Source organism: Caretta caretta, chromosome 11 (genome assembly GCF_965140235.1).
Source record: "Caretta caretta isolate rCarCar2 chromosome 11, rCarCar1.hap1, whole genome shotgun sequence".
Lineage (NCBI taxonomy): Eukaryota > Metazoa > Chordata > Testudines > Cheloniidae > Caretta > Caretta caretta.
In genome coordinates this window covers 157,038-182,373 of record NC_134216.1, presented here as the reverse complement: position 1 = coordinate 182,373, position 25,336 = coordinate 157,038, and the positions used below count along the sequence as shown (strand labels likewise).

The 25,336-nt window shown below is 47.0% G+C and overlaps 1 protein-coding gene across 2 annotated transcripts in view; it reads left to right on the top strand.

The window, feature by feature from the left end:
- The window catches only part of LOC125644827 (unconventional myosin-X), a 305,444-nt gene that overhangs the window by 141,470 nt on the left and 138,638 nt on the right, over window positions 1-25,336 (top strand). For both annotated transcript variants that reach the window (XM_075117658.1, XM_075117657.1), the window contains 5 exons: window positions 4,781-4,899; window positions 14,433-14,579; window positions 15,175-15,275; window positions 17,414-17,480; window positions 18,073-18,165. In XM_075117658.1, the coding sequence (XP_074973759.1) occupies window positions 4,781-4,899; window positions 14,433-14,579; window positions 15,175-15,275; window positions 17,414-17,480; window positions 18,073-18,165 (527 nt within the window). The remainder of the gene's footprint in view (window positions 1-4,780; window positions 4,900-14,432; window positions 14,580-15,174; window positions 15,276-17,413; window positions 17,481-18,072; window positions 18,166-25,336) is intronic.

The window sequence follows — 25,336 nt, the reverse complement described above, 5'->3', positions numbered from 1 at the left end:
GGATTCATAAATAGGGGAATCTTGAGTAGGAGAAGAGAGGTTACTTTTCCTCTGTATTTGGCACTAGGGCAAAGGCTGCTGGAATTCTGTGTCCAGTTCTGGAGCCCACAATTCAAGAAGGATGTAGATAAATTGAAGAGGGTTCAGAAAAGAGCCACTGGAATGATTAAAGGATTAGAAAACATGCCTTATAGTGACAGACTCAAAGAGCTCAATTTATTTAGCTTAACAAAGAGAAAGATAAGTGGTGACTTGATTATAGTTTATAAGTACCTACATGGGGAACAAATATTTAATAATGGGCTTTTCAATCTAGCAGAGAAAAGGTATAACAAGATCCAATGACTGGAAGTTGAAGCTAGATAAATTCAGATTGGAAATAAGGCGTACATTTTTAACAGTGAGAGTAATTAAGCATTTGAGCAACTTACCAAGGGTGACCATTTTAAAATAAAGATTGGATGTATTTCTTGGCTGCATTGAATTCTTTTTTTTTTTTTTAAATATCAGCTACATCTATCTTAGCGGTTGTCCATCCCTAAAGAAATCCTCCCATTTATTGCTCCTATTGAAGTTGTTCAACTTTAATTAAATAATTCAATAATTAAAAATTGATTGTGTCACCATTGGGATAAAGGTTATGAAGGAGGTTCCCTGTACCCTCTGTCTGTTTTGTGTAAAACTAGGCAGGTGCCTAATTCATTCTTGCTAGAAACAACTTAGGCCCCTAAGCCACCTGACTCCAGAAGAGGGGTTCCCGGCTGTGGATCACAAGCATAGATAGATGTTTCCTTGTAGCTTGGACTTAGGCCTGGTCTACATTACACAGTAAGGTTGAGGTAAGGCAGCTTACATTAACCTAATTATGTCAGTGTACACACTACAGCCTTGTCCTGCCGATGTAAGTTCCGTACTAGACCGACATAATACCTCCACCTCCACGAGAGGCATAAGACTTGTGTCGGTGTAGTTAGGGTGATGTAGTGTCTGTGTAGACACTACGTTACTTACATCGGCTGTTGGGTGTCTTGTCAAATTGACACGACAGCCAGACAGCTAGAGCCCAACTGCCCCCGACTCCCCACTCCCAGCTGGGCTGTCCCTGCTTGGCTCCCCACTCAGGGAGCCAAGAAGCCTGAGCAGCTGGCCCCTGCTCCTAGCGGGGAGTGGGGAGGCGAGAGCCTGGGAGCAGCTGTGCTCCTGGCAGGGGCTGAGAGCTCTGTCTCTCAGTCCCCGCACCACTGCCTCTATTCAGTTGGTGAAAGCGCTTCTGGTGAGGACGTGCACCACCGACAGAAGGAGGGTAGTGTGGACATCAGCCATCACAGTAATTACTGTGGTGGCTGTAAATTGACCTAACACTGGTTGACTTAAGCTTGTACTGTAGACATGCCCTCAGGCTCTGAACTCAGAGATGGGGTGGGGCTTAGCACACACCCCTCTCGTTGGTGTCTTCCATTGGCTAGCTGAGGCAGCTCCCTGTCCCTGCCTAGAATGCTGGTTTTTGTGGATCCCATTCTGAGGTGCCTTTCTTTCCCCATTCATTGTATAGGGAGTCTCGACACCTAACTTGGGCTTTTTGGATCACAGTGCTCCAATGATTTTCTAGGCACCTAAGAGTTAGGTGTTACAACAGCTAAGTGCCTTTGCTGATCTAGGCCCTAGTACTTCATGATGATCTGATTAAGAATCTAGCATTACGTAAAATGACATACATTTTATTTATGGATTATCTGGCTCATTAGTTACATAATTCCTTTTGGACACTTCCACTTAGAGTTGGCCATTTGCTGACATTTTCCTGTCTGTCTAATTTGCCTTTTTAGATATTTTGGTGGGATGGAAACTGTGAGATATAGTATTTGTCCCATATCTCCTGGATGTGCCTACACCTAGCCCTTCCAATCTGATATTGTTTTTCCATACTGTTAGGAGGGGCATGGCTCGCTGAGGCTGGATTTTGATCAATATTGTTTGCCCTTTCTATTACCATTAAAGATGTTGATTTATGTACAAATGCCAGACTCCTATATGGACCGAATGCTGAGTCTGGTGCTTTGGGTGAGGGAAACCTTCAGTACATTGTCAGCTGGCTTTAACGCTCATTAATGTGCCCCAAAGGCAATATGTTTACTGCTAGTATTGTCTGCATGCAATGTATCTGGGGTCTTAAAACTGAGTCTCAGAGGGTGATTTCTGTGTGAACAAGAAACAGCAAAAGAATAGGTGTAGTTTGACTTCTGTATTTTGGGGGTGGCTCCAGTCAGGCCAAGAGGGCTGCGTGTGGGGTTTGGGGGGACAAATTCCGTGCCTGCCCATAGGGCGCCATTTCAGATTTGGAGGTGCCAGAGTGCGTGCAACTTTAACCATGATTCCAGGGCCTACTTAGGCAACTGAAAACTATAGTGTTTTTGCAGATAACAGAAATATCTGACAGGAGCATTGTATCTAATTCCTATATCAAGAAAGAAAATTAAATAAATATTAGACCCACTCAGCTCTAATACTAACATGTTCTGACATCTTGTGGCAAGTCACTTATGGGACACTGGTTAGGTTTAAAATTGTAATGTATATTCTTACTCAGATAGTCTTACTAAAGTCAGAACGAACCATCGTGATCATCTAGTGTGACCTCTTGCACATTGCAGGCCAGAGAACCTCCCCACTCACTCCTGTAATAGACCCCTAACCTCTGGCTGAGTTACTGAAGTCCTCAGATCATGGGTTAAAGACTGTTATGGAGAATTCACCATTTATACTAGTTTAAACCTGCAAGTGACCCATGCTCCATGCTGCAGAAGAAGGTGGAAACCCCCCATGGTCCCTTCCAATCTGACCCAGGCGAAAATTCCTTCCTGACCCGAAATATGATGATCAGTTGGAGCAAGACCCAACAGGCAGATACCTGGGAAAGAATTCAGGTAACTCAGTACCCTCAGTGCCCTCCCTATCTGTAGTAACTCAGAGCCCTCCCCATCTAGTGTCCTGTCTCTGGCCGTTGGGGATTTTTACTTCAGGCAGTCACCGATGAGCCACATGCCATTGTAGGCAGCCCTGTCACACCATACCCGCCATAAACTTACCAAGCTCAGTCTTAAAGCCAGTTAGGTTTTTTCATTCCTCTGATGATTAGAAGCCTTCACCTAATTTCAAGCCTAAACTTGTTGATGGCCAGTTTCCGTGTATTTTTTCTGGGGTCCACATTAATACTTAAGTTAAATAACTCCTCTCCCCCCTCGGTATTTATTCCTCTGATGTATTTATACAGAGTAATCATATCTCCCCTAAGCCTTCTATTGGTTAGACCCAGTGCTTTCCCAAACTTGTTTCACCGCTTGTGCAGGGAAAGCCCCTGGCAGGCTGGGCTGGTTTGTTTACCTGCCACGTCCACAGGTTCGGCCAATCACGGCTCCCAGTGGCCGCTGTTCGCTGCTCCAGGCTAATGGGAGCTGCTCGAAGTGGCGGCCAGCACATCCCTCGGCCGAACCTGTGGACACGGCAGGTAAACAAAGTGGCCTGGCCCGCCAGGCGCTTTCCCCGTATAAGTGGCTGAACAAGTTTGGGAACCACCGGGTTAGACTAAACAAGCCAAGCTCTTTGAGTCTCTTCTCATAAGATAGCTTTTTCATTCCTCAGATCATCGTAGTAGCCTTTCTCTGCGCCTGTTCCAGTTTGAATTAATCTTTCTTAAACATGGGAGACCAGAATTGCACAAAATACTCCAGACGAGGTCTCACCAGTGCCTTGTATAATGGTACTAACACTTCCCAGTCTCTACTGGAAATTCCTAGGACTGCATTAGCCTTTTTCACAGTTGCATCACATTGATGGCTCATAGTCATCCTGTGATCAACCAATACACCCAGCTCTTTCTCCTCCACTGTCACTTCCAACTGATAAATCCCCAGTTTATAGCAAAAATTCTTGTTGATAGTTCCTAAATGCATGACTTTTCACTATTAAATATCATCCCATTTCTATTACTCCAGTTTGCAAGATCATCCAGGTCTTGTATGGTATTCCGGTCCTCCTCAGTATTGGCAGTACCTCCCAACTTTGGGTCATCTGCAAATTTTATTAGCATACTCCCACTTTTTGTGCCAAGGTCAGTAATAAAAATGTTAAATAAGGTCGGTCCCAAGACTGATCCCTGAGGTACTCCGCTAGTAACCTCCCTCTGGCCTGACAGTTCACCTTTCAGTATGGCTTGTTGTAGTCTTCCCTTTAACCAGTTCCTTATCCACCTTTCAGTTCCCATATTAATCCCCATCTTCTCTAATTTAGCTAATAGTTTTTCATGTGGAACTGCATCAGATGCCTTACTGACATCCAGGTAGATTAGGTCTATTGCATTTCCTTTGTCTAAACAATCAGTTATCTTCTCAAAGAAAAATATTAGTAACTCTGTCACCACCTCTTGAATAAAACAGTTGAAACAATTGTAGAAAAATCTACAATTACTTTGTTATTTAGGCTACTTACTTTTTGCAGTTCACCAAGTTTGGAACAGATCATTTAACTTTAGGAAACATCCTAACAGCCCTTTCTTATCTTAATCACTTGTTAATCACACTGTTTATAAACAAAATTCTGACTCCCTGCCTCGGGGCGCAAGCTGGGAGAAGTCTTCTGTCTCCTCATGCAGGCTGCCTGCCTGAGGCTTGCAGTTTGGGGGGGGGCAATGCCCCCCATGCCCCACCCAAAATCTGCTTATGAGCAAAAGCCTATATCACTGAGGTGAACGTGGGCAATTAAAGTTACTGTTCTTCTGTCCTAGTACTGAACAATGCCAGTGACCTGCTGGGCTTAGATGCCTTCCAGCTGTCTGAGGTGCTGACTCAAAGATCCATGATTCTACGGGGAGAAGAGATCAGTTCCCCTCTCTCTGTGGAGCAGGTGAGTGTCCGGCTTCCTGTGCACTTGCAATCATGTGCTCTGTTTCAGTGTCACTTCATGGATTTTGCCCCAAGGTGGCAGCATTTGCATAGATTAAAGGGAAGAAATGAGCAGCACCATGAGGCCTGCAAAATGGCTGTTTGATGGAATATTGTGTGCTCTGTGAGCGGAGGAAGAGAAGGAGGATTGTGTGTTTTTTCAGGGACCAGACAATGAAAACTTACGTGGAACTGAGTGGGGAAGTGGTAAAAAAAGAAATTCATATCTGAACCAAATCTGTGACTGGGTACTGTTAGTATGGAGCTGGGCTTGGACCCAGGATGGAGGGGTGGGGCTCCTAGACTTCATCTGGCGTGGGCTGAGTTTTGGAGCTTGGCGGTGGGTGTGGGTGTGTGGAGCTGGTCCCTGCTTCTGACTGGGTTGTGTGGGTATAATGACTGATGGAGAGAGAGACCCAGGCATCTTCGAGAATAGTAACTGAGCTGTGGGAACTCTCCATTTGGGTCTTAGTGAGTAGTCTCAGGCCTGACTGATGGGGACAAACTGCAGATTAGTTTAGTGCTGCATGCCCTTTCCCTCAGGACAATCTTCCTGTTATCCAGTAGAGCCAGTATTCAAATATAACTTTTAACAAACAATCTGATCTGCGTTAGTGAGGGAAGTGACGTATCTGAGAATATAAACAGCATAGTGCTTGAGCCCTAATGTTGTTGTGTCTATTTAACTGGGAATTGGTCCTGCTTTGAGCAGGGGGTTGGACTAGATGACCTTCTGGGGTCCCTTCCAACCCTTATATTCTATGATTCTATGATTCTATGATAGGTTCTTCTGTGGTTCATAACATCATGGTGTCTATTAACCTGAATAACTATATGGTACTGTAGGTCATTAACCCTTAGGAAGCTAGTCATCTGAGGGCACAGTTCCTGTTTTTACACATGCATAGGTGACTCTTTTTTTTGAAAATCTTGTCCTGTGTTAATAAAATCTAACTGTGAAGGGCAGCAGTCTGCTACTGAGCAGAAATGTAGAATTACCAGGGGCGAGTGAGCATCATACTACAGCAAAGCCAACATCTGTAATGCTACAGGGAAGACAGAGAATACCAAAGGGAGCCCCAGGCAGTTCAGAACAATAACGTGTGGCGATACAGATTAAAAAATAGCATACTGCTTGGGCAGAACTTTTCCCACATTCAATTGCTGTGGTATCCATCCTTGCTTGTTTTAGATCCCTTGGTGACTCTACATATGAAATGCGTCCATTCACTATTACTGATACAGCAAGCACAATGCTTCCTTCAGAGTCTTTCGCTATCAGCTAGTCTCTCTGCATTGACCTACGTATGGACCTGCCAAATCCATTCCCCGCCCCTGGCCTCCAAATACTGTGTCCAGCTATTTCCAGATGTCATTCTGGGTACAGAGGATGGAGCTGCCAGGAAGTTCTTATTGTGTAATAGGCTCATTACCATTCTGAGCTTTGACATTTCAGTGTTGAATGGTGGGAGCTGGGCAAAGTCAGGCAAGGCTGGGAGAATGAAAGGAGCCATTCAGAATCACCGTTGAGCCACTGTATGGGGAAAGCAGCTTTGCTGAGTTATTCCCGGGTGGGAAGGGCCCATTCCTGGAAGATGAGGCCAAGACATTGTATAACCATACAGTCTGTCTGGCAGAGTGTTTCTCTTCCCTGCAGCTGGTTCATTAAAAGGGGTTGTCTAGAAGGGATGCTTCAGCCCTCATAAATGAGATTGACCATCTGAGCAGAGGGAGAAAACCCCACAGGGCCAATGTGTCTTTGCTTTACAGCTACCTCTTGCGCTGAATTGAATACACGTCCCAGGATGTGCTTGAGGCTGCTAGGTGACAGTATAAAGGGGCAAGTCTCCCCTGGGCACACGCACCTGGAGTGTCTGCCTTCAACATGCCAGACTGGATAAAACAGTCGGAAGTGAATGTTTAGAATGCTGAGACCCCACCTGGGGAGAGGGGCTGGGGTGGGGCTGCGAGGTTTTCTGACAGATGAAGAGCAACAGCAAAATGAGGGAGGGGCTGGCATCTCTCGGGCCAGGTTGAATTGGGCAGAGAAAGGCTGGGTTCTTTCAGCCCTGGCTCTGTGCAAAAGCTGAGAGAAGGGAAGGGTCTCTTGGAAGGTTTGTGTTCCCACAGGACATGACTGCTGATTGTATTGCCTTAGGGAGAATCATGATGTATCTGGATATGGGATCTTCTTCAGGACAGCACCTCAAGCAGTCTGTTGTGCGGTGGATGGCCTACCTGTAACTTCAATGCTGTGTGCATAGAAAGGCTTGAAGGAAGGGACCCTTAAAGCTAGTAGTGCTGTTGTGAAATTCCCTCTGGAGCTAGAGCTCAGAAGTGGAGACCTATGCTTTGGCAAAGACCTTGCATGGTAGGCTAAATCATGAAAGGGACATCTTTGAAATAGTCCCAGCTTACAGTTACTCAAAATGAAGAGCTGAGTCAAGTCATTACGGGTTGGCAAGCCTAACTTCCGTACCAGGCAGATTGGTTGAAACTATAGGAAAGAACAGAATTATCAGACACACAGATGAACACAATTTGTGGCAGAAAGTCAACACTGCTTTTGTCAAGGGAAATCATGCCTCACCAATCTGTTAGAATTCTTTGAGGGTGTCAACAAACGTGGACAAGGGTGATCCACTGGGTCTTCTTCGTGTGACGGTCCCTATGTGTATTTCACACACGGGTACACATACGTGCCATTTGCCTGAGTCCAGAAATTCTTCCAAGCAATGTCCGTTGATTCGCACATGTGCTATGGATCTCCTCGTGCTCCCGACTAAGGTCTCTCTGGTTCCTTCTTACCACTACATGGCCGGAGTCAGAATTTTATGTCCTCTTTAAAACTTGTAAAGACATTTGTAAATAGTTTTATTTCTTAGCTTAATAGTTAAAGTTCATAGAATATTTAGTAGAGTGTTTTTCTTCCTTCCTTTCTCCCTGGTTGGAGAACCCTTCCAAGGCTCCAGGACTATGCCCAGAATCCCAGGATTCAAGCATTGCATCTCTTGCCCTCTCTCCTTCCCAGTCAGTGACAAACCTCAATGCTGCCTCTACAGACTGGTAGAGGAGAATATCTCTGCAAAGTGTAGTATCTGTCACTCTTTCTCACCCAGAACTCGGGAAGCCTGGGAGCTTCACCTGAGAAAGCACCTGATGGAGAAAACTATGAACCTCTTCTCCAATCCAGGCCAGGCAGATCCCCCTCCCCCCTGTACATTGGCATCAGTTAACCGTCAGTGCCCCTCCAACCATGTGCCTGGGACTGGAGCCTCCAACACCTAAGCTTAAAGGCTCCTCTTCTAGGGCTCCCCACGAGGGCAGAGGGCACTCTTATGGGCATGAGGACAGATCCCCGTCAAGGACTGTCCATAAGAGATGCGCTCCCTCTGCAAGTTTGATGAGATGTCGCACGTAGAACCTAAGGAGCTGGCTCTGCTAATGACCCCCAGATTGGAGGGCAAAGCACATAAAAAGAAAGATCCACTAGTTCTGTTAGTCACCTCAATACCCAAGTGTAAGGACTGACATTCACTGACTCCATCTACAAGCGGTAGTCTGAACCCATCATCAGTACCGCGTCATTATCTAAGGACCATCCAGCTGCCGTAGACATACCGGGTCCATCAGACCTGACTGCTAGAACCCCTAGGATACCAAGGCATATGGAAACTTTCATGCACTGGAGGATATATCCCTCCCTTATCCACTGTCTCCACTTTCCTCCAGCCTGGCCCTCCTGCGAGAGATTACTCAGGAGGAGGCGTCTACATGGATGTCCCTGGAACTGTCCCACCTCCAGCCATCTGGCCAGGAGTGTTCCGGTACCGCCTGCCCCGGCACTGCTGCTGGAGCAGGTTTGGAACTCAGATCTGAGTCAGGAGTGCGAGCCGCTCCCGTATGGCTACAGCCGGGGCGGGCGGGCAAACTTTTTGGCCCAAGGGCCACATCGGGGTAGTGAAACTGTATGGAGGGCCGGGTAGTGAAGGCTGTGCCTCCCCAAACAGCCTGGCCCCCTCCCACTTCCCGCCCCCTGACTGCCCCCTCAGAACTCCCGACCCATCCAACCCCCCTGCTCCTTGTCCCCTGACCGCCCCCTCCTGGGACCTTCTGCCCCCTGACTGCCCCCTCAGAATCCCCGACCCATCCAACCCCCCTGCTCCTTGTCTCCTGACCGCCCCCTCCTGGGACCTCCTGCCCCCTGACTGCCCCCTCAGAACTCCCGACCCATCCAACCCCCCTGCCCCTTGTCCCCTGACCGCCCCCTCCTGGGACCTCCTGCCCCCTGACTGCCCCCTCAGAACTCCCGACCCATCCAACCCCCCTGCTCCTTGTCCCCTGACCGCCCCCTCCTGGGACCTCCTGCCCCCTGACTGCCCCCTCAGAACTCCCGACCCATCCAACCCCCCTGCTCCTTGTCCCCTGACCGCCCCCTCCTGGGACCTTCTGCCCCCTGACTGCCCCCCTGGGACTCCACCCCCTATCCAACCACCCCTGTCCCCTGAGTGTCCCCCCATCCTCTATCCACACCCCCGCCCCCTGACACTTCCCCCGGGACCCCACCCCCTGTCCAGCCCCCCCCCCCCAGGTCCCTGTCCCCTGACTGCCCTCCGGGACCCCCTGCCCCTTATCCAACCCCCCCACTCCCCGCCCCGTTAGCATGCTGCTCAGAGCAGCAGGAGCTTGTAGCCCCAGTGGAGCCAGCCACGCTGCCCGGCAGGAGTGGCGGGTCAGAGCGCGGGCGGCGTGGCACTGCGGGGGAGGGGCCGGGGGCTAGCCTCCCCGGCCGGGAGCTCAGGGGCCAGGCAGGACGGTCCCGCAGGCCGTAGTTTGCCCACCTCTGGTCTACAGACACAGTCGAGCCTTGGCAGACATTCAAGGAGTCACGCTCACTATTCCTTGAGTACAACACCCCCCGCCCCCCAGGACCACTGGTACCGAGTCCCTTGCAGGCCCTGCAACTGATCAATACCTCTTTTTGGCCTTAATGGGGTCTGTGGGATCTTTATGGCAGGCATCCGGGCCCTTCTCAAGAATTGTACCGCTACTCTCCCTCCTGCCAAACAGATCCATCAGTGTATGAGGAGGAGGAGGAGGTGAATCCGGATCTGCAGGTTCCACCAGGTGTCTCCTCATCATCTATGGATGAAGCACTCGCTCCTTCCTCGCCGTCTCCTCCAGATGTCCATCGGTGGTACCAGGAGCTACTGGAAAGAGGTGCCAGTGACCTCCAGATCCCACAAGAGAGAATCCAAGACTGTCAGTGCTGGCTCCTGGATATCTTGCAACTTCAGGGACCAAGCACAGTGACCCTTCTGATCAGTGAGGCCGTACTAGAACTGGTCAGAGTTGTATGGCACACTTCAGCATCCTGTTCCCCTACAGTGAAAAGAGCTTAGAGGAGATATTCTTGTTCCTGACAAGGGAGATGAATTTTTGTTTTCCCATCCTTCCCCCAATTCACTGGTATTACAGACAGTTACAGAAAGGGCTTGGTTGCACTACCAAAGGGCCACCCCAACAGATATGGGCTCTAAGAGACTGGACATCCTGGGGAGGAGGGTCTTCTTCTCTGCAGGCCTGCAATTTTGTGTTAAACTACGAAACTCAATTAGCGAAATATGATTCTTAAAAACTATTCCAGGCTTGCAAGCTTCATAGATCAACTTCCCACAGAGCACAGAGCCCAATTTCAGTCCCTTCTAGATGAGGGAAAGCTAGTGGCAAAAACAGTTCTCCAGGTCTGGCCATTGGCTTAGTCATGAAAAGTGACTCTTGGCAGTAAGCATCAGGATTTTCTAGGGAGGTTCTGGATGATGTTCTCCCCTTTGATGATTCAAATCTCTTTAATGAAAGAATACACAAATCCCTGCATTCATTAAAGGACTCAGATCAACTCTGCATTTCCCGGGGATTTATACTTGAACCCCCAGGAGGAAACACCAGAGCCAGTCCTATAGACCAAGACCACCCCTTCCACTTGCACCTTATTACCAGCACCAAGCCGAGCCTCCACGGAAATGTTGAAGCATTCAGAGGCCTCGCTTCTCAGTCCCCTCTGCTGCTGTGGCCTCTTCTCACTTCCAACCAACAGCCAAGGGCCATTTTTGGTCAAGACCTGTGTTCCACCACTGATGCCACTCGCCTCTTCATTCATCACTTTTGGGAGCCATCTCACATGCTTTGTCCACAACTGGAGGAAGATCATTACAGGAAATTGGGTTTTAGAGATTATCCATCAGGGACACTCATAGAATTTCTCTCCTTCCCTCCTCATAAACTCTTCCCCATCCCCCTTCAGGGATCACTCTCACAAGGTGATTCTTCAGTGGGAGGCAGAATCTGTTTACATTAAGAGGCAATAGAACACATCCTGCCTCAGTATCATGGGAAGGGTATCTACACCCCATGTTTCTTAATCCCCAAAAAGACAGAGGGTAGAGCCCCTTGCTGGACCCTTGGCAACTCAACATCTGTATCTGAATTCCGGATGATTACGTTTGCATCGCTACTCCCCTCCCTTCAGGAAGGGTTGTGGTTTGCAGCTCTTGACATGAAGGACGTGTATTTCCACACGGCTCTTCACCCCTCGCACAGGAAGTTCCTATGTTTTATGGTAGGCCAGGAACATTTCCAGTTTTGAGTCCTCCCCTTTGGGGTAGCTACGGCACCCAGAGTATTTACAAAAGTTTCCTCTGTAATAGCAGCCCTGATGAGACACCAGGGCTAAATGGTATTCCCATACCTGAACGATTGCCTCCTGGTAGGCCGCTCACATCAGGAGGTTAAGTCGTTGACAGGGCAATAGTTCTAGGCATTTGCATAAACAGAGAAAAGTTTGTTTTATCACCCACAAGAACAGTAAACTTTATAGGGGCAATGTTGGACTTTATTTCCGTGACACTGTTCCTCCCTGCGAACAGGTTTCTTACAATCCACAACCTGGTTTCATGCATTACCCACTGACCATGAACCACAGTGCACAGGGCCCTTTCGCTGCTAGGCCACATGGCCAGGTGCATTGCCGTAACACCATTTGCCAGGTTTCATTTGTGGTACCTGTAAGCTTGGCTTCTCTTGATCTATTGACCAGATAAGGACCACATCAACTCCAAGGTGAGCAGTCCCACCAGAGTTATCACCTCTTTTCGCTTGGTGGTCAAACCCTGAAAAAATCATGGTGGGTGTTCCCTTCAGCCCTCCCATCCCCAGAACCACCATTGTGACAGATGCCTCCTGCCTGTGGAGGGATGTTCACCTGGACCCCATGAAAGGCCAGACGACACATAAACGTACTAGAAGCATGGGCGGTTCACCTTGCATGCAAGGCCTTCCTTTCAGTCCATACGCCTATTCCATATATAAGTAACATCAGACAATGTCACCACTGTGGTCTATGTAAACAAACAAGGAGGACTGAGATCTCATCCTCTCTGCCTGGAAGCCATTAGACTTTGGAACTAGTGCATCAGGCTGCATCGCAGTACAGGCTGCGTACCTTCTGGTATTCACAACTCCCTTGCAGACAAACTCAGCAGAAGCTTCTTGGCAGACCATGAGTTGGAGGTCTGTGACAATGTCTTAAGTGAGATCTTTACACAGTGGGGTACACTGCAGTGCGACCTTTTTGTGCCCCAGACAGACAGAAAGCTTCCCCTATATTGCTCCAGGGGATCGCAGCTCCCAGGGTGACACTATACTCCTGACCTGGATGAACGACCTCATGTATTATCTTTCCTCCCATACCCCTGCTTCCACAGGTCATAGGGAAGGTACATCATGACAGAGTCAACATCATCCTATGATCCGATGAACAGCATCCGATGAAGTGAGCTGTAGCTCACGAAAGCTCATGCTCAAATAAATTGGTTAGTCTCTAAGGTGCCACAAGTACTCCTTTTCTTTTTGCATCATCCTATTAGCATCCTACTGGCCCAGACAGTTCTGGTTCACAGAACTTCTAATGATGTCTGCACTCCCTGTGCCGTCTCCTCTGATCAGGATCCACCCATTCACAGGCCTCCTAACTCAGGATGGGGGGAAAATCAGGCATCCCAACCCAGGTTCCCTCCACCTCATGGCCTGGTGTTTTGGTGGGCGTTGGATATAGAATGCTCTTGCTACCTGGCCAAATGGAGACATCTTTGGCCTAGGCACAACTCCAACATTCTTCAGCTACTGCAAGTATGCTTAAAAAAAAGAACAAGGAGTGGTTGTGACACCTTAGAGACTAACAAATTTATTTGAGCATAAGCTTTCGTGGACTAAAACCCACTTCATTGGATGCATGCAGTGGAAAATGCAGTAGGAAAATATATATATACACACATACAGAGAACATGAAAAAATGGGTGTTGCCATACTCACTATAACGAGAGTGATTAGTTAAGGTGAGCTATTATCAGCAGGAGAAAAAAAAATCCATGGTATGCCCACACCTTGAATACTGTGTGCAGTTCTGTTCCCCCATCTCAAAAAAGTTATATTAAAATTGGGAAAAGTACAGGAAAGGGCAACAAAAATGATTCGGGATATGTAATGGCTTCTGTACGAGGAGAGATTAAAGAGACTGGGATTATTCTTCTTAGAAAAGAGCTGACTAAGGGGGGATATGATAGAAGTCTATAAAATCTCCACTGGTATGGAGAAAGTAAATAAGGAAGTGTTATTTACTCCTCCTCAGAACACAAGAGCTAGGGGCCACCAAATGAAATTAATAAGCAGCAGGTTTAAAACAAATATAAGGAAATATTTCTTCACATAAGGCACAATCAACCTGTGGAACCTGTTGTCAGGGGATGCTGTGAAGGCCAAAAGTATAACTGTATTAAAAAAAGAATTAAGTACGTTCATGGAGGCTAAGTCCATCAGTGGCTATTAGCCAAGATGGTCAGGAACGCAACCCCATGCTCTGGGTGTCCCTAGCCTCTGACAGCCAGAAGTTGGGACTGGATGACAGGGATGGATCACTTGATAATTGCCCGGTTCTGTTGATTCCCTCTGGAAGCATCTGGCACCAGCTCCTGTTGGAAGACAGGATACTGGGCTAAATGGAACATTGATCTGACCCAGTATGGCCATTCTCACGTTTTTATGTTCTTAAGATGTCAGTGTTCTTTGTATCTGTGTGTCTTCTCTGTAACTCTAAATTCTTGACTCAAAGGTCGAGTCTCCCCAAAGTGACTTCAAGGTCTCTTGCCATGCCCTCAGCACTTGCGTTCCAGGTGTCAATGGTCTTCCACTTGCTTCAGATTTTTGACTGTGCTGTGGCTAGGCCAATGGTAGCATTGTGCAAAAGCTGCTTACTAAACATTATACAATGTATATTCCATGGGGCAGCCAGCCATACATATGGCTCTGTCCAGCTGGCAGTGTGATAACTCTGTAGGATGGGATAAGTCGTTAGTGTCGTAAAATAGTGACAGTGGTAATATCCATGTGCTCCTTCTGCTCACCTATCATGACAGCTTTTTCCTCCTTATATGCTCACAGGCAGTTGACTCTAGGGACTCTCTCTCAATGGCACTGTATTCCCAGTGCTTCTCATGGCTCATTGGCAAGATTAATATGAAGATCAAAGGGAAGGAAAACTTTAAGTCTGTGGGCATCCTGGATATCTTTGGCTTCGAGAACTTTCAGGTCAGTACTTTATCTTTCTGGGGGCCAGGTTTTTTCTGAAGATTCACTGGATGTATGAGGGAAATTTGCTAGGCTGATACCTGGTGTGGATCAATACAACACATATTGGGAAACGTCTTTCCAACACAGCTCGCCTGTGAGAGAGAGCAAGAAACACTTGGCTGCCCTTTTGCAGTGCATGTCCTCCTGTGGGCTGTGATAGATGGTTAGTTCCCCTTTGTGGGTGGGTTGTGATAGACATTAGTTGTACCTTGAGATATGTGTGCACAATAGATGTCTGGTTTCTAAAACATTCACATTCTTGCTTGTGTTCTTGTAACAGGCGAGGGATGCCTATTAATTAGCTGCTCTGTGACAGAATGAATAACCAATAGGAAAGAAAAGAGAGAGTGAGTTGATACCAGACTCTTCTATTCTCCTCTGCTTTATCCAAAGGCTAGTAAATTCTGGCCTTGGAGTTCATATAGACACCGTTCATTAAATGCTGGTCTTCTGTATGCAGTTTCCCTTCCACGTTGTCCTCACAGGAAGACTTTTTTATAGACCTGCCACCTGAATTTTAATTTTTGTCATCTTTGTTTTTCCTCTCTTGTAGATTAATAGTTTTGAACAGTTTAACATTAACTATGCCAATGAGAAACTCCAGGAATACTTCAACAAACACATCTTCTCCCTGGAGCAGCTAGAGTACAACAGGTAATGAAGGGAAGGGAGCAGTGCCTCTGTTCAAATTTCAGATTGCAAAACTGAGAACTGTCCAGTGCACTGTTTTGTTAGAGTGGGACTTCTGTCTTCAAGCAAGAAGTGCTCTCGAGTGTCTCATTATTATTTTTTATTACTGTAGTGCCTAGGAGCAGGATCCCATTGTGCTAGGCACTGTACAAAGATGGTTTCTGCCCCAGATTGCTTACAGTAACCCCCAGCTGTAACTCAGTATCTCACATAAGATCTTTCTGAGGCTACAATCTCAACGTTGAATTGGTTCAAAGATCAAATTTTGCCTGGTTTCCACCCTAAACAATAAACCCTTTCCCGGCACCTGAAACTTAGCCCAGTCTTGCTGGAAGGAGGTGAACTAAAGCAAACCAGGCCCAAGTTTAAGATTTGTAAATTTTTACTTGTTTTCAAATGTTATAATGAAAGTTTTTCAGCACCCTGCCCATCTCTAACTTCCTTCTGTTTCATCCGTACTCTCTCAGCTAGTCATTCACAGAGCCAGACTTAGCTCCTTTCTGTCACATGATGAAGGTGTTTCCAAGACGTGTGGCCTTTTGTTTCTAAATCCATTGTGGTAGCAAAAAGAAACAAAAATCTGAAAACTCCAAATCCTCTTCTTTTCCTCCAATCAGTAATGGTGTTGTAACCAGATACCTTGGCTCTATTGTACTCAGCAAGGTTAGAAGGGAACACTGTGAACATCTGGCTTGACCTCCTGTGTAACACAGGCCATAGAACTTCCCTGAAACAATTCCTGTTTGAACACACGCATATCTTAGAATAACATCCAGTCTTTATTTAAAAATTGTCAGTGACAGAGAGTCCAGCACCATAACCCATCACTGGGTGATTCTAATGATTAATTACTCTCACTCTTAAAAATGTATGCCTCATTTCCAAATGGGGCTTTGGTCTGAAAAGGGAAAGTTCCTGAATCTGTAAGTTGAATAGGTCTCTGAGGGCTTTCTTTTTTCTAGTGACTCTTCTTCAGTGGAAGTGGTTGTGGTTTTGTCTTTGAGTTTGAAGGGTCCAACAGAAAGCCCTAGCCAGGTTATTCACTGAGTTTACAGTTGAGAGTTGGGCACTCTAGATAGCTATCTACCATTAAGATATTGTATTGATGCCCATCACCATAATATCTGAGCCTCTTGAGAGAGGGCAGCCAGAGAAATATTCCCCTCTAGCTCCAAGACAGAATCATTTATTTTTCTGAATGAGGCAATTGAATAGGGTCATTGAGACTGAATGTGAGCAGCTCTGTAAAGGAGAGCCACTGAACAGATAATTCTTTAAGTTCCGAAGATTGCCAAAATACAAGGCTATTTATACACCCGCTCCCGCAGCTGATTTCATCACTGCAGGAAGCACATGTTAAAAACATTGTCCTTCCTATGAAGGGAGATTTTTCCTAAAGATCAGATTGGAAGTGTCCAAACTCTGTGGCTGGATTTTAGAAAGGACTCAATAATGTTATGACTAATATTGTTTTTTGATATGCTAAAGACAGGCTTTTTTGCTTCAGGATATCAGCTAATCTCCTCAGTAGTCAGGAAATAGCTTCTGTGTATCACATTGCACAGTTGGCCAAGCGTATTATGGCACCAGAGGCAGGATATTACACTTGACCGATCAGTGTTTTGATCTGGTACAGCAAATTCTACATTTCCTTCAGTTCTGGAATAGAAGCTACTCTCTGAAGAAATCCCAGAGCCTCAGTTAAATCCTTCCAAATCTGTGAGGCCGCTGCCAAGGCCATTATTGGATAATGCAAGGCTCTTAAAAAACATGGATTCATTGAATTATTTTTTTTTCACATCCCAGTGAAGAAAATATCAGTTTTTTTGTTCCTTTGCTGTAGGCATGTCTATCTTGGAAATTTTCAGATATTTTGCTTCCAGTTGTTCCTCCACCTCCTACTCCCCCCTGGAAGTCATGTCTTCCACTTCCTACTTTCTTCTCCAGGGAGCCTGGGGATGGTGGTGGTGTGGTCGATCCCTTGAATCCCCCTTGGGTCCTTGCAATGTAGCTCTGAGCTGCCTCTAATATTCCTTCACCCCACCCCAGGGACTGGGAGATTACTCCTTATATCACTGGTTTTTTTTCTTCTTGTTTGGCAGGGAGGGAATAAGCTGGGAAGCCATTGACTGGATGGACAATGCAGAGTGCTTAGATCTCATTGAGAAGGTGGGCAGTTCTTTATAGAATTCATCTAGTTCCAAGAATCCTGGCAGGCTTGACCTGGCATGACACTTAACAATTTTTCCTTCCCCACACTTAGGCATTTGTTTTTATTGTACTTTGCCAATGCATGGCCTAAGCTGCAGGGCTGGCTCCCACATTCTGTTCTGTGGTTGGCTATCACATGGTCTCTGGGATTCTGCTGGTGTTTCCACGTGTTAAAGCATGGGTAGATCAGCAAGATCTTTTTCACATCTTGTTCTCCCAAGAGCATGGGCCTCTTCATCCCCTAAAAAGCCCCTCTGTAAGAATGCAAATCCTCTGCTCATTGTTTGGGATCGACTTAGGTAGGGCTTTAACCTTCAAAATATGGATTTTATAAAGAAATTTCATTTCCACATACTTGGCGACGAGCCAGCATTCTACTTGTTGAGTCTGTAGATTGGCCACCAGGCGCCCTTTACACTCAAGCTTTCTAGGGTGTAACTCGAAGGGTGTCATTCAGCATGACAGTCTCAAACCTTTATTTCTCTAGCCTGAATCCTGTGCAGTTTGTAGTTTTACTGGTTGGTAAAGGCTGTCTCTCATTTGGCTGTAGAAACTAGGTTTGCTGGCACTGGTCAATGAGGAGAGTCGATTTCCCAAGGGCACAGACAGCACCCTCTTGGAAAAACTGCACAACCAGCATGCGGTAAGTAAGCAAACCATCCCCTAGGCCAGGGGTGGGCAAACTTTTTGGCCCAAGGGCCACATCTCGGTATGGAAATTGAATGGCAGGCCATGAATGCTCACAAAATTGGGGGGAGATCAGGGCTGGGGTAGGGGGCTGGGGTGCATCAGAGGTGCAGGCTCCAGGCAGTGCTTACCTCAAGCAGCTCCTGGAAGCAGTGGCATGTCCCTTCTCCGGCTCCTATGTGGAGGCGTGGCCAGATGGCTCTGTGCGCCGCCCCATCTGCAGGTGCCGCCCCTGCAGCTCCCATTGGCCACAGTTCCATTGTTTGGGGTTTGACTCCTAGTGCCCCTGATGTGACTGCACAGTGTGTTGGGTTTGCTCCCGTGTTTCGATGCCTCACTCAGGGCATGTCTATACTTATGCTAAATCAACACTGCTGCGATCGATGCAGTGATGTCGAAGTCGATGGCAGAGTGCTCTCCTGTTGATGTCTTACTCCAGCTTTCTGAGAAGTGTAAGGTAAGTTGGTGGGAGAGCGTCTCCCATCGACACAGCAGAGCGTAGACACGTAACTGAAGTAGTGTAACTTAGGTCGACTTGCAGCTGTAGTGTAGACCAGCCCTCAATGGCGGTGGCTCTGTAGTGTTGAGCTGTCTCTCTCCATCTTCCCGGGTCAGGCACAGATCTGTCTCATTGGTTTTGATGGAAAGTCTTTGATCATTCCTGGTAGTTTGGGGAAACCTCCTTCCTGCCTTTTGTCATAGAATGCTGGAGCAGTCAGTCCTAGGATCATAGGTACGATTTAGTCACAGGTATTTTTAATAAAGGTCAGGTCTGCGATCTGTCCATGACTTTTATTATAAATACCCCTGACTAAATCTTAGGTGCTCTGGGGGACACCAGGGTGTTGCTGCTGCTCTGGGTGGGGGCCTCCGGTGCGGCACCGCTGCTGCTCCAGGGGGTGGTGGGGGCACAGCCCAGGGCCCCTCTACTGCTCCTCTGCTCTGCTCTCCACCCAAGCAGCGGCCAGCGCAGCTGGCCCCGGGGGCGCCCGAGAAGGGGCCAGTGCCGCTGTCCCTGTGGATGCCCCAGTTGCTCAGATTGCCCTGGGGTCAGACACACCGGCCGCTGCAGAAGTCACGGAGTTCCCAGAAAGTCATGGAATCCGTGACCCGGTGAAAGACTCCCAGCCTTAATCATAGGAATTGCCCTACCAGATTAGTACATCTAGTCCTGTATCCTGTCTCTGACAGTGACCAGCACCAGCTGCTTCAGAGGAAGAGGGAGAAACGCCCTAGTAGGCAGTTACAGAATAATTTTCTACTTGGGTAGCGAACATAAGAATGGCCATAGTGGGTCAGACCAAAGGTCCATCCAGCCCAGTATCCTGTCTACTGACAGTGGCCAATGCCAGGTGCCCCAGAGGGAGTGAACCTAACAGGTAATGATCTAGTGATCTCTCTCCTGCTATCCATCTCCACCCTCTGACAAACAGAGGCTAGGGACACCATTCCTTACCCGTCCTGTCTAATAGCCATGAATGGACTTAACCTCCACGAATTTATCCAGTTCTCTTTTAACCCCTGTTATAGTCCTAGCCTTCACAACCTCCTCAGGCAAGGAGTTCCACAGGTTGACTGTGTGCTGAGTGAAGAAGAACTTCCTTTTATTTGTTTTAAACCTGCTACCCATTAATTTCATTTGGTGGCCCCTAGTTCTACCTACCTCCCACCTGCTGCTGCTTGCCCTCCTCCCAAACATCCACCCCCCCAACACACACCTTAACCATGTCTATTCGTGATCTGAAGCAGGAGGGTTTATTTCCTCTTTTTTTATTATTTGAATTAAATCTTGTCTAATAGAACTGTTAATTTTTTCATTATTCACATAAACACCCAATCCTTTTAACAGTACTGTGTTCCTTGCCTCCATTGTATCAAATGACTGAGGTAATTACATAGGGTAATTGTGCACTCTCTATAAAAATATTTCCTTGTATCAGTCTTAAATTTGCTGCCTTTCAATTTCATCGAATGTCCCTTTGTTTTTATATTGACAGATGGGGTAAACAGAAATGCCTAATTTACCTTCTTTATCCTGTTCATTATTTTGTAGCTTCATTTTATTGTATACTTGTAGCTTGTCCCCCCACCCTAATCCCTTATTCATCTCTTCTCTGAACTGTCCGGGTCCGGGCCAGCCCTCTGTGGAGATAGAGGTGGTTAGGGACTATTTAGAAAAGCTGGACGTGCACAAGTCCATGGGGCCGGACGAGTTGCATCCGAGAGTGCTGAAGGAATTGGCGGCTGTGATTGCAGAGCCATTGGCCATTATCTTTGAAAACTCGTGGCGAACCGGGGAAGTCCCGGATGACTGGAAAAAGGCTAATGTAGTGCCAATCTTTAAAAAAGGGAAGAAGGAGGATCCTGGGAACTACAGGCCAGTCAGCCTCACCTGAGTCCCTGGAAAAATCATGGAGCAGGTCCTCAAAGAATCAATCCTGAAGCACTTGTATGAGAGGAAAGTGATCAGGAACAGCCAGCATGGATTCACCAAGGGAAGGTCATGCCTGACTAATCTAATCGCCTTTTATGATGAGATTACTGGTTCTGTGGATGAAGGGAAAGCAGTGGATGTATTGTTTCTTGACTTTAGCAAAGCTTTTGACACGGTCTCCCACAGTATTCTTGTCAGCAAGTTAAGGAAGTATGGGCTGGAAGAATGCACTATAAGGTGGGTAGAAAGCTGGCTAGATTGTCGGGCTCAACGGGTAGTTATCAATGGCTCCATGTCTAGCTGGCAGCCGGTATCAAGTGGAGTGCCCCAAGGGTCGGTCCTGGGGCCGGTTTTGTTCAATATCTTCATAAATGATCTGGAGGATGGTGTGGATTGCACTCTCAGCAAATTTGCGGATGATACTAAACTGGGAGGAGTGGTAGATACGCTGGAGGGGAGGGATAGGATACAGAAGGACCTAGACAAATTGGAGGATTGGGCCAAAAGAAATCTGATGAGGTTCAATAAGGATAAGTGCAGGGTCCTGCACTTAGGACGGAAGAACCCAATGCACAGCTACAGACTAGGGACCGAATGGCTAGGCAGCAGTTCTGCGGAAAAGGACCTAGGGGTGACAGTGGACGAGAAGCTGGATATGAGTCAGCAGTGTGCCCTTGTTGCCAAGAAGGCCAATGGCATTTTGGGATGTATAAGTAGGGGCATAGCGAGCAGATCGAGGGACGTGATCGTTCCCCTCTATTCGACATTGGTGAGGCCTCATCTGGAGTACTGTGTCCAGTTTTGGGCCCCACACTTCAAGAAGGATGTGGATAAATTGGAGAGAGTCCAGCGAAGGGCAACAAAAATGATTAGGGGTCTGGAACACATGAGTTATGAGGAGAGGCTGAGGGAGCTGGGATTGTTTAGCCTGCAGAAGAGAAGAATGAGGGGGGATTTGATAGCTGCTTTCAACTACCTGAAAGGGGGTTCCAAAGAGGATGGCTCTAGACTGTTCTCAATGGTAGCAGATGACAGAACGAGGAGTAATGGTCTCAAGCTGCAGTGGGGGAGGTTTAGATTGGATATTAGGAAAAACTTTTTCACTAAGAGGGTGGTGAAACACTGGAATGTGTTACCTAGGGAGGTGGTAGAATCTCCTTCCTTAGAGGTTTTTAAGGTCAGGCTTGACAAAGCCCTGGCTGGGATGATTTAACTGGGAATTGGTCCTGCTTCGAGCAGGGGGTTGGACTAGATGACCTTCTAGGGTCCCTTCCAACCCTTATATTCTATGATTCTTCAGTTTCTCTTCATATGGAAAATTTCTCAGGCTTCTGTTGCCCGTCTCTGAACCCCTCTTTGTCTGTATATCCTTTCTGAGATAAGTGACCAGAATCAAATATTGTATCACTGGTAAGAAGGACCATTGATTTATAAAATTACATTGCAATATTTTCAGTAGTATTTTCCATTTCTTGCCTTTATGCTTCCAAATATTTTGTTTGCTTTTTTATTTGCAACTGCTGTGCATTGAACAAAGTTTTCACTGAGCTGCCCACAATGCCACCTATGTCTGTGTTTTCATGAGGGACTGTAGTTAATGTAGAGTCCAGTGAGGTGTATGAGAGACTGGGGGATTTGAGTGAAGATAAAGAAAGGAGGGATTTATAGGTGAGGAGGAGGAGAGGTCCATGTACGAGCTAAAGTCTGGCGCCCAGGGAAGCCAGGAGGAGCACAAAAAGGGGCCTAGCCATAGCTGCTGGGGATCCTGTGGCCCTCATGGGGCAGAAGGGGAAAAGTTGAGAGAGTTTGGATTCATGAAAGAATGGAGCTGCTTCTTTGAATATGTTTCCTTACGGGTGGTCCACCACAGGAGATGCACACTTGTGTACTCTTGACCAGAGATTTGAATCAGCAGTGTCCATTTGTCCACACCTGCACACTACACAACCTGTGCTCCAGAGTGACGGTATATGGGGACGAGCAGACCTGCTGCAGCTCCAGTTCCTTCTCAACTGCCTACATCTTGAGACGGAGAAATTGGCATGTCTGCTGTTTCCTAGAAGCTATTACCCATTATTTTATTTACTTTACTCAGTTTTTGTTTTTGTTTTGTATTAATATTTGCTTTTTCCTTCTTTAATTTTGCACAAATATGTGCTTTAACTGCCACCCTCCTCAGTTCCCTGGCCTTCCTTGTTGGCTTAACTTCTGGGGTATCATAGAATATCAGGGTTGGAAGGGACCTCAGGAGGTCATCTAGTCCAATTCCCTGCTCCAAGCAGGACCAATCCCCAACTAAATCATCACAGCTAGGACTTTGACAAGCCTTACCTTAAAAACCTCTAAGGAAGGAGATTCCACCACCTCCCAAGGTAACCCATTCCAGTGCTTCACCACCCTCCGAGTGAAAAGGTTTTTCCTAATATCCAACCTAAACCTCCCCCACTGCAACTTGAGACCATTGCTCCTTGTTCTGTCATCCGGTACCACTGAGAACAGTCTAGATCCATCCTCTTTGGAACCCCCTTTCAGGTGGAACAGAAAATATGGATTTTTGTCTTGGTTGGGGTTGCGATGAGATCCACTGAAGAGCTGCAAAATAACATAGGTGTTCAGGTTCCTGAGGCCTAGAATTGACCTCCAGACACCATTTCTTTTGGGAACCAGGAAATATTTGGAATAAAATCCTCTTCCCACAATTTCTGGGGGAACTGGCTCTATCGTCCCCAGATGGAAGGAGGGGATTGAACCTCCAGTTTTAGGAGGTCCATGTGAGGAGAATCCCTGAAGAGGGGGTGGAGGGAGTGGGTGAAAGCATGGCCATGATTAGGGGGCTGGAGCACATGACTTACGAGGAGAGGCTGAGGGGACTGGGATTGTTTAGTTTGCAGAAGAGAAGATGAGGGGGGATTTGATGGCTGCTTTCAACTACCTGATCCACTGTGGGGAGATCCCATGTTTCGCAGATGTTGTGGCAGATTAGGTTGCTGAGCTCCCACTTGTGGTACTGATGGAAGTTTCTGCTTATTGCATCTCCCATCGTGTTCTGGAGACCTGGCAGATAAACTGCAGAAATCTCTGTGCGGTAGGCAAAATACCAGTTCCAGTGATTCTATGTATAAGGACTGAGATCTTGCTCCCCCTTACCGATTTACATAGTGCATCACTGTCCTGTTGTCTTATTGTTACTCTGACACAAGAACCCTGAATGTTGTAGAAAAAGTGCTGACACGCAGAAAAAACTGCCCTAGTTCTAAGACACTGATGTGAAGCAATGTATCCTGTGGGACCTTTTGCTCTGTGCTCCCCAGCCTAGGAGAAAGGCATCCAGTATGATGATTCTTGTGGGCAGTGGGCATGAAAATGGAGAGGTACAGAAACTCATTTGCCAAGGTTGTGCCTGTTCGGCATGTACACACTCAACTGAGGATGCAGCTGCATATCTTTGGAAGATACCCTGCTATTCCCTACCCCACACTCTTCTACGCCTGCTCTCTGACACCACTAATCCTCCAGGTCATGCTATGTTCCCATCCTTAATTTCTACCAAAGGTCTCACTGGACTTTCATCTCAATCAGGATATCCATCTGCCTGTATTCTTTCCCAAACTTTATTCCTCAAGAGGAGAAGCTAGCCGCCACACTTTATATGTTAGAAAGGCACTCACCTTCTATCTGGACAGAGCAAGAATCTTTAGAATTTCCCCTAGGCTGTTTGTATCGTTCTCTAAAAGAATGAAAGGACAATCAATTTCCACACAGAGATTGTCAGAGTGGGTTTCAGTTTGTGTCATAGCCTCCTACGAGGCTAATGGGGTACAACTTGTCCCTCTCCAGGGTAACAGCCCACTCCATCAGTGCTCAGTCCACTTCTGTAGCCCTTTCCTTCATTGTAGAAATTTGCAGGGTCACAACCTGGTCCTCAGCTGACAAGTTCTTAAAAGATTGTGCTATCCTATCCATGTCCAAGATGGACACAATATTGATGATGCTGTCTTCCAAACCATCTTGATCTGCCTCCTCAGCACCGCCTCCTCGTTGAGTCACTGCTTGAGAGTCACCTATTGTGGAACACCCATAGGGACATATACTTGACCTCTTCGTAACTTGAGTTCTTTGAGAAGTTTTTGTCCCTATGTGTGCTCCGCCTCCTGCCCTCCTTCCTCTCTGCTGCAGAGTCTTTTGGCTCAGTAGTTGAGAAGAAACTGGACCAACAGCAGATCTGCTCCTCCCTATATACCCTCATTCTGGAGCACAAGGTTGTGTAGGGTGCAGGCACAGATCTGCGGGCACAGCTGATTCAAATCTCCAGTTGAGAATGCATGGGTCCACTCATATCCTGTGGTGGAGCACCCATGGGGAACAAAACATCTCAAAGAACTCAAGTTACCAAAAAGTAGGTAACCTTTTGGAGAGATTAGGATGAGAAAGAAGCAAGAGACTTAGGAAGACAGTGGGGAATGTGTTGTGGGACGATGAAAAACGTGGGCTTTGCAGGAGAGCGGAGAGGTGAATGTTGACAAAAGACTTTGGATATTATTCTGAGAGGGAATGAGGGAAGTCCAGGAAAGGAAGTGGATTGGGAGGGAAGGAGAGAGACATTAATAAACAGGGACAAAACAAAAGTGAAAGGGGAGGCAAAAGGAATCAAGAAAAGATTCTTGACATGGAGGCAAGAGGGTGGTAGAGAAAT